General features: G+C 39.8%; 1 protein-coding gene across 1 annotated transcript; it reads left to right on the forward strand.

The window, feature by feature from the left end:
- The first annotated feature begins 139 nt into the window (after window positions 1-139).
- On the forward strand, window positions 140-13,278 carry hspa4a (heat shock protein 4a). The gene is made up of 19 exons (XM_034549457.1): window positions 140-470; window positions 2,423-2,480; window positions 2,596-2,736; window positions 3,559-3,681; window positions 4,496-4,595; window positions 5,068-5,201; window positions 5,777-6,021; window positions 6,358-6,434; window positions 7,210-7,361; window positions 7,700-7,806; window positions 8,345-8,478; window positions 9,217-9,398; window positions 9,915-9,998; window positions 10,250-10,402; window positions 10,918-11,043; window positions 11,184-11,291; window positions 11,641-11,760; window positions 11,916-12,077; window positions 12,290-13,278. Exons 1-19 carry the CDS (start codon window positions 364-366, stop codon window positions 12,488-12,490), a joined length of 2,514 nt encoding a protein of 837 aa, XP_034405348.1. The 5' UTR covers window positions 140-363; the 3' UTR covers window positions 12,491-13,278.
- Window positions 13,279-13,440: the final 162 nt, after the last annotated feature.

A 13,440-nucleotide genomic window follows, 5' to 3' on the forward strand; every position in this document is an offset into this window, starting at 1 on the left:
CTAATCGTAAATGTTGCAGGAATCACAGGATATTTCCCCCTAAATCTCGAATCTTATAGAACCGTCATCCACATGGCCATAGAAACGTCTAGAGATATCTAGAACAACGCAAATCTCGCGATAACTATGGTCGAGAAGTCAGTTCAACCACCTTGCTGTACTGTGTGTATATGTCTATACTGCAGAGACACCGGTAATAGCCAGCCGTGTGGATTATGACTGGAAGTAGCTATACTTAACATAGAGCAACACGCTACTTCACTTGGCTTTTTACCTCACTTTCAAAGCGGCACAATTTGTTTCTATTTGTGTCAGTCCAACTGTAGTTAACGTTATAGCTAGAAGACGGTCTTATCGCTGAAGATGTCAGTGGTGGGATTTGACTTGGGCTTTCAAAGCTGCTATGTAGCTGTAGCCCGAGCCGGAGGGATCGAGACAGTCGCTAATGAGTACAGCGACAGATGCACGCCGTAAGTACCTAAATACAGGTGTTTATTGGAGTCATGAGTGGATACTTTAAGAAGATAGATGGGGTATTTTCTAACGGTTGTGTTTCACCGATGTTTGGGTAAAGTTGATAATGTTTCACACGCGAATGCCATAACGGTAGCTATTAGATCGGTCTAATAGCTGCCGTTACCTGGACTTGCATATATACGGTTAAGATATAATTTCAGAATGAATAACGTTATGTTAGTTAAATGTTTTCAACGTGGAACTGCTTAAATTGAACGCCAGCTAGCTTAATCCTCCGCGTACATAGCCCGTGCCCCCATCCACCATGGATCCCCCGCGAGCTAGCAGCTAGTTAGCTAAGCTCACAGGTACTGTTACTGCGTGGTTTGAAAACGGGCTGTCGTTGCCCGGAGAACACGAGCGGGCGGTGCTCCTACCCGCTGTAATCACCATTGTTCATGTCTCGAAGGCAAAAGTCTCGACCAACCGGTGTGCGCCGTGTGGTATATCGTGCGTCTAGCGTTTTGTTCTCAGCGATGACGTCATCTTGCTGGAATCTTCTAGCAAGTTGTCTTGCACAGAAGATGTAACGTTATAACTATTGTTTGTATTGTTTATAAAAGAGTGTTGTCATCAAGCTTTGTTTTTATATCGTCTAAGTACATGGTACACTTTGTTCCCACAATGTTACATTTCTTTATATGATCATAATTAATTTCGAAGGGGAACCTTTTGCGTATTTGTACGGTGTTTCCATGGCTGCCTACGGTATCAAGGAGACTGTTCATAAGTTGTAGCGTATGACTGCTATAACACATTTAGTAGACCGTATCCTGCATTTAAAAACCTTGGGGTTTTGGGTAATGACATCTTTAGTTTAATTTATTTTAGTTAGCTTTATTTTAGTTAGCTAAGTCATGATGTTCTGTTGGGAGATATTCAAATCCAAGAAACCCATTCAGGCCGTTTATTAACAAGTGTGACATTAACTTATTAATTGTTTTTAGACTAATGATGCACTCGATTGCAATCATAGAAAGTATTTCATATTCAAGCCATTGAAGATGGATGTATTTACAGTATTTATCTTTTGTATAGGAAGCATTTACTGATGTTTTTTGTGAATCCATGAACCAACATGACTGTAAGAAACTAGTTATTACTGAAGTTGATTTATTGAATTTGTCAATGCAAGAAAGATAATAGATTTTTAATTAAGTGATAACATATTTTTGTGTTGAAAGAAAACAACAAACAAACACGTGCTGATGACAGGTTTGGCTATTGGTCAAATATACAATATGCAATTTCAAGACATCAGTTTGCTCTCTTGTGATGGGGATGTTTTAGATTTTCTAAAGATTCAATGTTTAATCAAAATAATACATTATAAATCACACAAGTGTTCCCAGCGAATGTAGCTCTGCCATCTGTGATAGGGGTGAAGATGACAGGCATGTTGAGACTGGGAAACAAGTGGACTGACCACATCACTTCACTTTTGTACACTTCACTTTTGTACACTAGTGTGTGTGTGTGTGTGTGTGTGTGAACTGTGAGAGATGTATCATACCAAGCTTACATGCAGCCACAATCTTGATTTTAATAAAGCTTTCTTTGAAACATTTATAATATCTGTCTTGGGTGTGTGGACGATTTCACTTTTACATTAGCTAATGTTTTTAAGTGAATATTTTAAGAAAGGTCATATTACCTATTAAATTGTGCTTTTTTTATATTGAAAAAACAAAACAAACAGCAAGTGTTGCTGCTGCCATGGGAAACGGTCTGTCCCGTTTTTATGTGGGTTGGGCTCAGAAATGTCATGTCATGTCGAGGCATAATTTAACTGGCAAGTAAATCTGTCTTGACTTAGCGTGTATTCACAAATAGGTGGCCAATACAAACTGCTTGCACGTAATAGCATGTATGTTGTAGCATAACATTTCCATTTGTTGTCCTCCAGCTCAGTTGTATCATTTGGGCCACGAAATCGATCTGTAGGAGCAGCTGCAAAGAGCCAGGTAAGATCAGTTCAGTTCCCCTGTTGACATCTTTGGACTTCCGTCTAATTAAATGCAGAAAAAGTGGAAACGTGTAACTTGTAATTCTTTTGCTTCTTCTTTCTATTATGTCTAGGTGGTGACCAACTGTCAGAACACGGTCCAGGGCTTCAAGCGATTCCATAGCAGGGCATTTTCAGACCCTTATGTCCAGTCAGCCAAGTCTAACTTGGTGTACGACTTGGCAAAGATGCCTTCCGGAGCCACTGGTATAAAAGTAAGATTAAGAATATTACGGTGCCTCTGCTGTATTTGAGATAACATAGGTTACCACAACCAGTGGGGAAAAAAAGATGCAATTATTTATAAAAAGATATCAAAGTGATATATGGGTTAGCGCATTCAACAACCGGGTGCTGTATACATCAGTGGTACTTTATCCTTGATTAGGTCCAAATTGAAAGGGACAGCCATAAGAAATTTAACGGACAGAAAGCATAACATCTTATTCCTGATTTTATTGCTTACCCCTTTCTTACCTGCTGATTTCCAAAAAGTTACTTAATTTATTGCTCTTTCCTCGATAATCAAAATGGTTCTATGTTGTCTTTCCCTGTTTCTCCAGTCCTCTGTGCTCTTATCCAAAAAACAGTGCCCCTTACCTCTGTCTTTGAACCTTTCAATTAGCTGATTGCATAAATATGAAGTTAGCTAACCCAATGGTGCCATCAGATTTAGTATGTAAGGTCTTGCAAACTACACAAAACATCTGCAAATCCACAGCCCGGCATGTTTTTGTGTCCCTGTATTGATACTTAATGTGAATCCTCAGAAGAAATCACAAATCAGAGAAGATTGCAACAACCTGTTTGCTAAATCAGTCCTTTGTATTAAGAGTTCTCACATTGCATAGTTACACATTATACACACATACCTTCTTAGGGACTTGTGGGGCCTATTTTAATGAGCTTTCAATCTGTTAAGATGAAACTGGTGGCCTTTTTTCATTATTATGTATAGCTATATTTACAGTTATTTATAAGCTATTAAAACAATTTGTCTCAAGAATAATCATCTTCCAAATTTCCCTCAACTCTAGGTAATGTACATGGAGGAGGAGAGAGTGTTCAGCATCGAACAGGTCACTGGCATGCTGCTGACCAAACTGAAGGAGACTGCTGAAAGTGCACTGAAGAAACCAGTCGCAGACTGTGTCATCTCGGTAAGCCTTTGCGCAGCGGTTTCACAGCTTCAGCAGGGTGTCTGAAAATCTATAACACTTCTGAAATAGACTTGTCAGTACGGTGCTTTCAATTTCTTATGGAAATCTGCTTCTCGATGTCCAACTGGATGTTCTTTGGCTTTTTCTGTGGCAACACATCTAACGGCTGTTAATTTACTTGTTGGATCACTCAACATTGCTTATTTAAAGATTTGGCATTGGACTGACAAGGTTTTTAAGAGACATGTGACTCCCTTTACTTACTGCTCTTTATACTTTGAAAGATGCCTCCAAGGTGTATGTGTATGGCCACCTGTTCATGTGACGTTTTGAGCTCCAAGCACTTCACCAGATGTCTTTTCTGAATGTATGATTTCCTCTCTTGCACTTTGTTGGTGAATAGCACGCAATGTTTCTCGCTGTTCTCCATATATGAATTCAGCCAACAGCATCTGTTATGTAATGTTACAGATTTCACACAGGGAGGCGGTTACTTCCACTGGTCCTAAATCTACAGTATGCATCAGCCCTAGTGATGGATAAGATGTTATTATTACTGTGGCCAATAGCTAAATTTAGACCTTTGGCACCCGGAGTGACCAACACAGCAACAGTATCCAGATGATGCAGGCGATTCATTCATCAAATGTGTTCAAAGTGATCATTTACACAGAAGGAATTAAGGATATGTTTTACCCTTTTGACATATTTAGCATGTAATCAATACCTTACAGTGATGCCATGTGTATAGAGTTTTATTTATTAGAAATGGTTACAGTCAAATCCCTCATCTGCATTGTTTTCCCCCTCTCAGGTCCCAAGCTATTTCACTGACACAGATAGGAGGTCTGTCATGGATGCAGCTCAGATCGCAGGCCTCAACTGTCTGCGACTAATGAATGAGACCACTGCAGGTATATTGAAACGCACTATTCTCTCTGCAGTACAAGCAGCATCTCAACCATTGCTACCAATCACAGGGTTTTAGACAATTATAACGTTGTACCGTGAAATTACAGTACATGCTATTTAGTGTGAGATACCTATGTTGTTTATTTCCTGGAGCGGTTGCCTGTATTAAGAAAGCTATGAGAAAGTTTAGCGTTGTCCACTTCGAACTAAGTATATGGCAAAAGTAATTGCTGAGTAAGGGTACCCTGGTTTGAGCCATATCAGAGTTCTAAATGTAAATATTTCACAATATCTACAGCATTTATTCATAAACATCCGGAAACTTTAGGTTTTAGTTTGTGACTTTCACATCATATGCAGTCATAAAGCTAAGCCTACATTTTATTTTTATGTATTTTCAGTTTTCTATAGGTCAGCTGTAGTCAGCACAGTTGTGTACACAAACTAACACCAGATTATGCCTGTTTGTTGCAGTGACTCTGGCGTATGGCATTTACAAGCAGGACCTGCCAGCTCCAGAGGAGAAGCCCAGGATTGTGGTGTTTGTGGATGTGGGCCACTCGGGTTACCAGGTGTCAGTTTGTGCCTTCAACAAGGGGAAGCTCAAGGTGAGTAATGAATAATTTGTGCCCATTTTGAAAAGCAATACTAGGAAAAGGTTTTTAGGGGTAGTTGTGACGATTCAGCCATATGTTCTTGGCAGATTTAGTCCAACAAAAAGTTGTTAATTTCCTTTCTCATGTGGGCATAGATGAAGCAGGATGGTGAGCAGAGCTACCTCGCAATGCTTTTTAATTATTTGTTAATGGTCATTTTTCTTACGTGTAAAGAAAGATGAAACTTATGAGTTGAAACCATTCTATCAGCAGAAAAAAGAAATTTAACCCAAATGTTGCACACATTATTGGCTATTAGAAATGCTTTGTCACCGAAGGGGTCCAAAACCAGACAGTGGATTTTTTTGATTTTTAGAAAAACACACTTTATCTTCCCCGCAATTTATTTCATTTATAAAACATTTTAGATACCGTGGTACCTAATGAAGGTTGTTTAATTGAAATATATGTATTCAAAAGATGGGTAACAAAAAACTACTTAAAAGTCTATCCTCACATGCAGCCATCCGAGATATACAGCTATGCAGTAATATAAAATACTCATCCACCACCGTCTCCACCGTCAGATCCTGGCCACGGCGTTTGATTCCGAGCTGGGTGGGAAGGCCTTTGACGACATCCTGGTCAACCACTTTTGTGAGGAGTTTGGGAAAAAGTACAAGCTGGACGTCAAGTCCAAGCCCCGGGCGCTGGTCCGACTGCAACAAGAGTGTGAGAAACTCAAGAAGCTGATGAGCGCCAACTCCTCCGACCTGCCTCTCAACATTGAGTGCTTCATGAATGACATTGATGTTTCCGGTAAACTTAACAGGTGAGATTCAACTTTACTCGAGTAATTAAGAGGACAAAATCTGTTATTCAATAGGTATGACACAAAATAACGCTATAAAGAAACGCTATAATTTATGGTGTTTGTGCCATCGATGCCAGTGAAAAGAAAGCAAATTGTTGTCGGAGTTTATTGATTATGCTTTTACAGCCTTTACAGTCTTTTTGAGTTGTCTTTTCTCATTACTAGTGTCTGAATATTGTAGAGCTGCTATAGATGAGCACAAATTAAAAAATAAATGCGTTGGTATAATTAGAAGTGACTTCTGGTACTCGGTGTGTGCAAATGTATTAATAATCCTTGACCATGTGTCCCCAGAGGTCAATTTGAGGAGATGTGTGCGGGGCTGCTGGCCAAAGTAGAGGGTCCCCTGCGCAGCGTCATGGAACAAGCCAGTGAGTGCATCTGACTTTATTAGCAACTGGACTATCCCCGTCAGCACGTGCACACTCTCACTGAGGGCTGCCTTTCGCCCTGACACTGCCTCCCTTTAATCATTCCTTGCTGTCTCTCCATCTCTGCTTGCTCTTGCTCGTCCATTCTCAGTTGTCATATGGCAAATAATGAAGTAAGGGATATTAAGTAATGGATAATACATAGCAAACCGGTCATTATTGTGAAATCAACCTCGACAGGGTGAGCAGAACATGTCGTGGTCTTAAATCCCCCTGAAGGGGTTCAATTTGTAACAATAATTGGCTCGCTGTACATTATCCCTCTTATTACATGTCTTCTTACTAAAGAAATCCATAACTTTACACAAAATATTGCTAAAGTTATTTGATAGCTTCAGCTAAAAAAATTATAGTCCTCGCTGTGTATAGAAATCAAAACTTCGTCCACAGCAACTTGTTGTTAGTCATAGCAACGATCTGCTATAAAGAAACAACAGATTGTTTAAATCCCGTGATTGACCAATTGGAAGTATTCAACAAAGCTGTGTAAAAATACAAATCTATACTTGTAGTAGTTGTGTTAAGTGTTGTTTGATAATCCCCAAAAGATATACATTTTAAGAAAATATATCCTGAAACGTTCTGCAAACACACATTTCCTTCTGCGCTTTGTCCCAGTGTTTTGACCAGAGTATTGGAAAATGGAGCTTTGATTCTGTGTACTTTTAACAAGCCTGTTTTGTGTCATCCTTGTCTTCTGCTCCCTGTTATCCAGAGCTGAAAAAGGAAGACGTCTATGCATTAGAGATTGTGGGCGGGGCCTCCAGAATCCCATCCATCAAAGAGCGAATCAGCAAATTCTTCAGCAAAGAGCTGAGCACCACCCTGAACGCAGACGAGGCCGTAGCCAGAGGCTGTGCTCTGCAGGTACAGCTCACCTGTCACGACCAACACTTTGCATACTTACTTGCTGACACCTGTGAATGCGAGGAATATGACATGCATGCGCACATGCATAATGTGATGCAACTTATTTGTTGTTATTGCAGGATTTTTTCAATTGTTGTCCTTTTTACATGTATATTATTTAGTAAAAAAAAAAAAACATGATGGCAGCAACTTCACTAATGTATATAAAATCAATTTTTTTGTTTTCTCTTTAGAAATTGTATATTTGGGTCGGATACTGAATTTCTTGCTGTTAGTCAGAAAAAGAAAGTGACTTTAAGGCAAAAGTTTGAGTGTTATTTTTTTCCTCTCCCCAGTGTGCTATCTTGTCACCAGCATTCAAAGTCCGGGAGTTCTCTATTACAGATGTTGTTCCCTACTCCATCTCTCTAAAATGGAATTCAGCCGCAGAGGAGGGACTGAGGTAGGATCTCTGTCCCCTGAAAACATCAAATAAGGAGTTGTTTTACTTAATGTTTGTATCTCACTGGGTGAATAGGGGAGTCCATCACACCTGTTACTTTGGACATCACTCGTTACAAGATTCTGCAAAGCTAATACCCTAGTTCAGTGTTGATATCATGGGGTTTGAGCTTTCAGGAGTTTGTTTTTAGAAAGCCTTAAAATGAGTTTACGGTTTTCGTCTGTTATTATGGCTGTTGTTTTATGTCATAGTACTCACTGATAGTCTCACAGCTGAAACTACTCTATAGTCATAGTAATAATTATCAAATCATTGTTTTTATGTAGCACTCTCCATAATAAAATATGAGTGGACCCAAATCGTACCCAAACTTGCAGCTAAGACGAGTCTGAATTGGGTCTTTTCGAAATTTCGGCCAGTTTCTTTCACATTTTACGAGATAATTTTAAATCCTAACTAGTATCCCGCGCTGTGAAATATTTGCTGAGATGGTTTACCTTTGTTTGCTCATTAACCTCCTCCCGCTGTGTTTTTACAGTGATTGTGAGGTCTTCCAAAAGAACCATGCAGCTCCCTTTTCCAAAGTTTTGACCTTCTTCCGGAAAGAGCCCTTCACCCTTGAAGGTTACTACAACAACCCCAAGGAGCTGCCCTACCCCAACAGCACTATAGGTACTGCAAGTTCCACTTCAGCAGAACATAAGTGCTTGTGATGATAAAGCTGTGGGAAACTTTTATATTTATTAATTACATTTTTGGTTTGGAATGCAAGCTTAAAGTGTGCCAGTTATCAGTGACTTAGAGACACTTCATTTACTTTGAGGTTTATGTTAGATTTGTTTGCTCCTATTTTTTGAGTGGTGAGCATGTATCCATTAATCAGCCATCTCTATCCAGTCTTTAGTCCCTATTTTGACATCATGCTCATTGCTTAAATATGTTATTTAATTTAATTGTGACATCTAAATAGTTACATTTCCTGGAAACTACTAAAATGCAATATCTTTTTTCCTGTGATTCAACTGAAGTTGTGTTTATACTTTCGCGAGGCAACGTGGTGTGGGCGTCCACAGGTGGACATTTTTTAAGACGACCTGTTTCTAAGGCATTAAAAACAAACGAGTTGGTCATCTTTTAAAATGCCAATGGTTCCCTCAGTAAACTGTTTGTGACAGTCATGTCTGATGAGCTCAAAGCGTGCGCGCAGCTGGTGGCTAGTTACAAACATTCAGAGGGGCGCGACCAAGGAGCCTTAGTGCTCGGTGTGAAAGCCATAGAGATGGAATTTTTTGGCACGCACACCTCATGCCGGCCTTACTAAACAAAGCATTAGTTTCCTCACCCCTCTGCATTGATTTAAAAAGGGCTTCGCTTCTATTCTAAACTTGTACACGTTTCTCTGCCCTACAGGCCAGTTCCTGATCCACAACGTGGTCCCTCAGGCGTCTGGGGAGAGTTCCAAAGTCAAGGTGAAAGTTCGGGTCAACGTTCACGGCATGTTCAGCGTGTCGAGTGCCTCGCTCATAGAGGTCATGAAAGTAGCTGAGGGGGAAGAGCCGATAGAGACGGACCAGCCAGTAAAAGAAGAGGAGGTGTGTACTTCTTGTATTTGCACTGAGTGCAAGGTTTGTGGGTGTGGTGTGAGAGTGAGTGAGAGAGTGTGAGACATACACACACGTTTCTTTTGTAAGGTGTTTGCTTTGTTTCACCTCAGATAACGTTCACGCAGTCAGTCTTTCCACACCTTGGTTGTTTTAAGTCAGTAAAGTCATCACAATGGAATTTAGATGTCTTGCCTTAACAAGAAGACTGAATTTGTGTTAAAATCTTCTCTGGCTAACGCCTCCTTTGTAATTAGTTTGGCATTTTATTTTGTGTTGCTCGTCACCATTTGCGCTCCAGAGCCAACTGTTTGACTATTTCTCCCAAAGTACTAGAAAGTGTTCTGATTTTATCGTCACTCAAACAACTGAGAGTTGAAAGTTTATATATATATATTAATTGTGTTGTACTGCTGACACTCTTTGAAATGGTCTGAATCCAGCCGCAAAATGCAATGTGTTATCTTTAATACAATTGACGTCTTAAATTGTGTTCCCGTTTGTCAGAACAAAATGCACGTGGACCAGGAGGATCATAAACTCCAGGTTGGCGACAACGGAGAAAACAAATCGGAGGTCGAGGAGATGGAGGTATGTGCTTGGCTTTAAGGCGATCACCATTTTGCTAATGCATTTTCGATATGGCAGAATCACACTGCCTATTTTTACTTCCTTTTTTCCCTATTTTTGTGCTAAGAACATAGGAAAGAAGGAAGTAAACAAGAAAGGAATAAAGTATGGAGAAAGGGAAACATGTTAAATATTTAACATAGCCTTTAGGTATGTCATAGTTGAACGTTTTTATTTGCACAGATTACAATTATTTTCATCTCCTTTTTCAGACAACAGAAGATGCCAAGCAGGCAAAGAAGAACGACCAGCCCCCTCAGGCGAAGAAGCCCAAAGTGAAGACGAAGACAGTGGAGCTGCCCATAGAGAACCATTTGCATGGGCAGCTGTCAGATGACATACTAAATATGTCTGTGGAGAATGAGGTAATGTTCTAAAAATCACCACGAATGTCTTGCATGCACTCACGGTATTTGTCTACGTGCTGGTGAAACTTACTGGTCCTGCTTTCATTTGCTTTTTATTTAAAACCAAGAGAAAAGGCTGTTGGTCCCTTTTTATAATTTATGTTCATGATATAATAACTGTGCTTTATCTGATGACTGAATAACAACATCATATTCTAAAACTTCTTTCCACATTCTTATTTAATATTTATAACAGGTGGATTCATATTTCCCCCACCTTAGAGCTTTCTAACTTTTCCATTGAAATACTTCACACGTTTATTACATGTAGATACCACAACATGTAACATTTCACCAAGGGTTTGATTGTTGTTATTACATTTCATGATGCAGAATCAAATATGATAAAGTTACATTCAAATTAAATTCTTTGGATGTAAGTATCCAGCAAATAAATGTAATATTTATTGTCCATTTCTCAAGTGTTTTATTTGTGTGCACTTCCGCTGACGCCCACCTTGTTGCTCTTCCAGGGGAAGATGATCATGCAGGATAAGCTGGAGAAGGAGAGGAATGACGCAAAAAATAACGTAGAAGAGTATGTGTACGACATGAGGGATAAACTGCACGGGGTCCTGGAGAAGTTTGTGAATGAGGCTGTGAGTATAGATCAAACTTGAGACGCATGTTAACAGACATTAATCTTCACGGAAATTCAGATATCCTACATGTATTTAATGTTTTGTTCTGTTGTTGGTTTTGCACATTGTAAATGTCATCTTGCTTGTATGACATGTAGGATCGTGACACGTTCGCCTTAAGGCTGGAGGACACAGAAAACTGGCTGTATGAAGACGGAGAGGATCAACAGAAACAAGTTTACATTGACAGACTGGCTGAACTAAAGGTAACCAGGCAGGCGCTGTGGAACGGGACAGGTGTTACTAAGGGAAATAGATTTACTCGCATTCAAAAGTCAACTCAAACATTTTAGGAAGATGGTTGACTGTACAGTAATTTGACCAGGCCCTCTGCTTGTTAAGATGACTGTGGTTTACAATAGATCTGTATCTACTGTATTCTGTGATTGTAATAGAAAGCTGATATTTATAGTTCGATATTTGAAATAAGGGGGATGACTTTATCCTCAACAACATTTTTCTGAAGTTTATTGGTTTATTTTGTCACGATAAATAAGCCTAGTTTCTTATATGTTTTGTCTTCTGACTAAACGTGGTGTTGTCCCTTTTCTGCAGAAAATGGGCCAGCCAATTTATGAGAGATATATGGAAGCTGAGGAGAGACCAAAAGCTTTTCAGGAGCTTGGCAGACTGATCCAGATGTACATGAAGATCATTGAAGCCTACAAGGCAAAGGTAACCTGACACCGAGAGCAAGTTGGTTGACTAACCAAAGGCGTGTTTAGTTTGATTTTGTTGGTGTTATACTATACAGTTAATGTGGTTCTATGTGAGAATATTTATGAACAATCGCCAGACAGATGTCATAATTGCTGTGCTTCTCCCAACAGGATGAGCTGTACGATCATCTGGACGAGCTGGAAGTGACTCGGGTGGAAAAGGAGGTGAAGGATGCCATGATCTGGATGAACGGCAAGATGAACCAGCAGAATAATCAGGATCTCACTCTGGAACCAGTGGTCAAAGTCGGAGAGATCCAGGCCAAGATAAAGGTACTGAGTACATTCAAGGCACAGATTTGTGTGTGCCTTGAATGGAGGTTATGAAAATGTGATGGTAGCTTACTACCACAGGCCTCACTAAATCCACTCCCTGTAGATGAGTGATTGGTTGAAGAAATCAACTTAATTTAGTAAAAAAATGAAAAAACTGGATCAAGTGAAACATTGCTTTGTTAAACCCTTCTTTCTTCTTCCCTGTACAGGAGCTTTATTCAGCCTGTAACCCTGTGGTATCCAAACCCAAGCCCAGGGTGGAGCCTCCCAAGGAGGAGAAGACGGAGAACGGGCCCGTCAATGGGCAGGAGGGAACGGAGAGCCAGCCCAGCGACTCGGACAAAGCCACGTCCGCGGGCATGGAACAAGGAACGGCGGAGAACAAGCTTCCCGAAATGGACATGGACTAACTGTTGCAGCTGAGACCTGCGTTTCACACTGTTTGTCCTACTACTCGCCACCGACTGTCGTTCCTCTGAGGTTTTCATCGACGACACAGAAAACACAGACAACAGCATCCCAAATTAATACTAATCATCAGCCAGCCTCATCGGCATGTCATTTCTCTTTTTCTTTGATGAATTCAAAAATATTGCATACTATTAATATTGAATAGACTACCTTATGACAAGAAAGTTGTCGGTGTCGTGTGGGAACTGCTTTCTCCGTGTTGCTTTTATGGCCATTATGTTAAAGTTTGTTTTGTTCAGGATCTCCTTGGCACATCTATGCCAATAATGTCTGATTTTAAGAATTGTTAGCAAAGTGGCTGCACAGAAGAAAACTAGTAATACACACAGGATTCGTGATAATGTAAAATATTGCAGTGTGTCTAAATACGGTATAGGTACAGAGGCATATGTAAACGAACATGGATTGTTCCAAGTTGTACATGACTTCAAGTAATTGTAACTGCTTGTTTATGATGTATTTAGTTTAAGGTTAAGGAAGGCGTTTTTATTGAGTTAACATGTATTGTATGTTGAAACTAGGTACTATAAGTTACTGTCATGCAGTATTTCAATGTTTGGCTTTTCTCATTCAAAAGCAAAGGTCTGTTGGTTCTCTGGTAGCATTGTACTGTTTTTTTTTTTTCTACTTAACAGTTTGAATGGTGGTCCAACAAATCGCCTCCCGGGGGCTGCTGTTGTTGCCGCATCACCAAAAAAAAGCAAAAATAAATCTTGGAACAAAACAATGAATAGACATTTACTGCTATTTGTGGACAACTCACAGCAAACACCCTTTGACCTTGTGGACAATGCCTTTCAGTTGTAGTCCGAAAAAGATTACTATTAGTGAGAGCATTATTTGTCTTATATTTTCTTACACTAACACTTCGACTGATAAAACAAGCAAT

Source organism: Cyclopterus lumpus, chromosome 14, assembly GCF_009769545.1.
Source record: "Cyclopterus lumpus isolate fCycLum1 chromosome 14, fCycLum1.pri, whole genome shotgun sequence".
Taxonomy (NCBI): Eukaryota; Metazoa; Chordata; class Actinopteri; order Perciformes; family Cyclopteridae; genus Cyclopterus; species Cyclopterus lumpus.

Coding starts and splice junctions, on each gene's coding strand:
- hspa4a (XM_034549457.1), top strand. CDS start 364: ATGTCAGTGGTGGGATTTGACTTGGGCTTTCAAAGCTGCTATGTAGCT. Junction 6,022..6,357: donor GTTTCCGGTAAACTTAACAG/GTGAGATTCAAC, acceptor ATGTGTCCCCAG/AGGTCAATTTGAGGAGATGT. Junction 6,435..7,209: donor CAGCGTCATGGAACAAGCCA/GTGAGTGCATCT, acceptor CCTGTTATCCAG/AGCTGAAAAAGGAAGACGTC.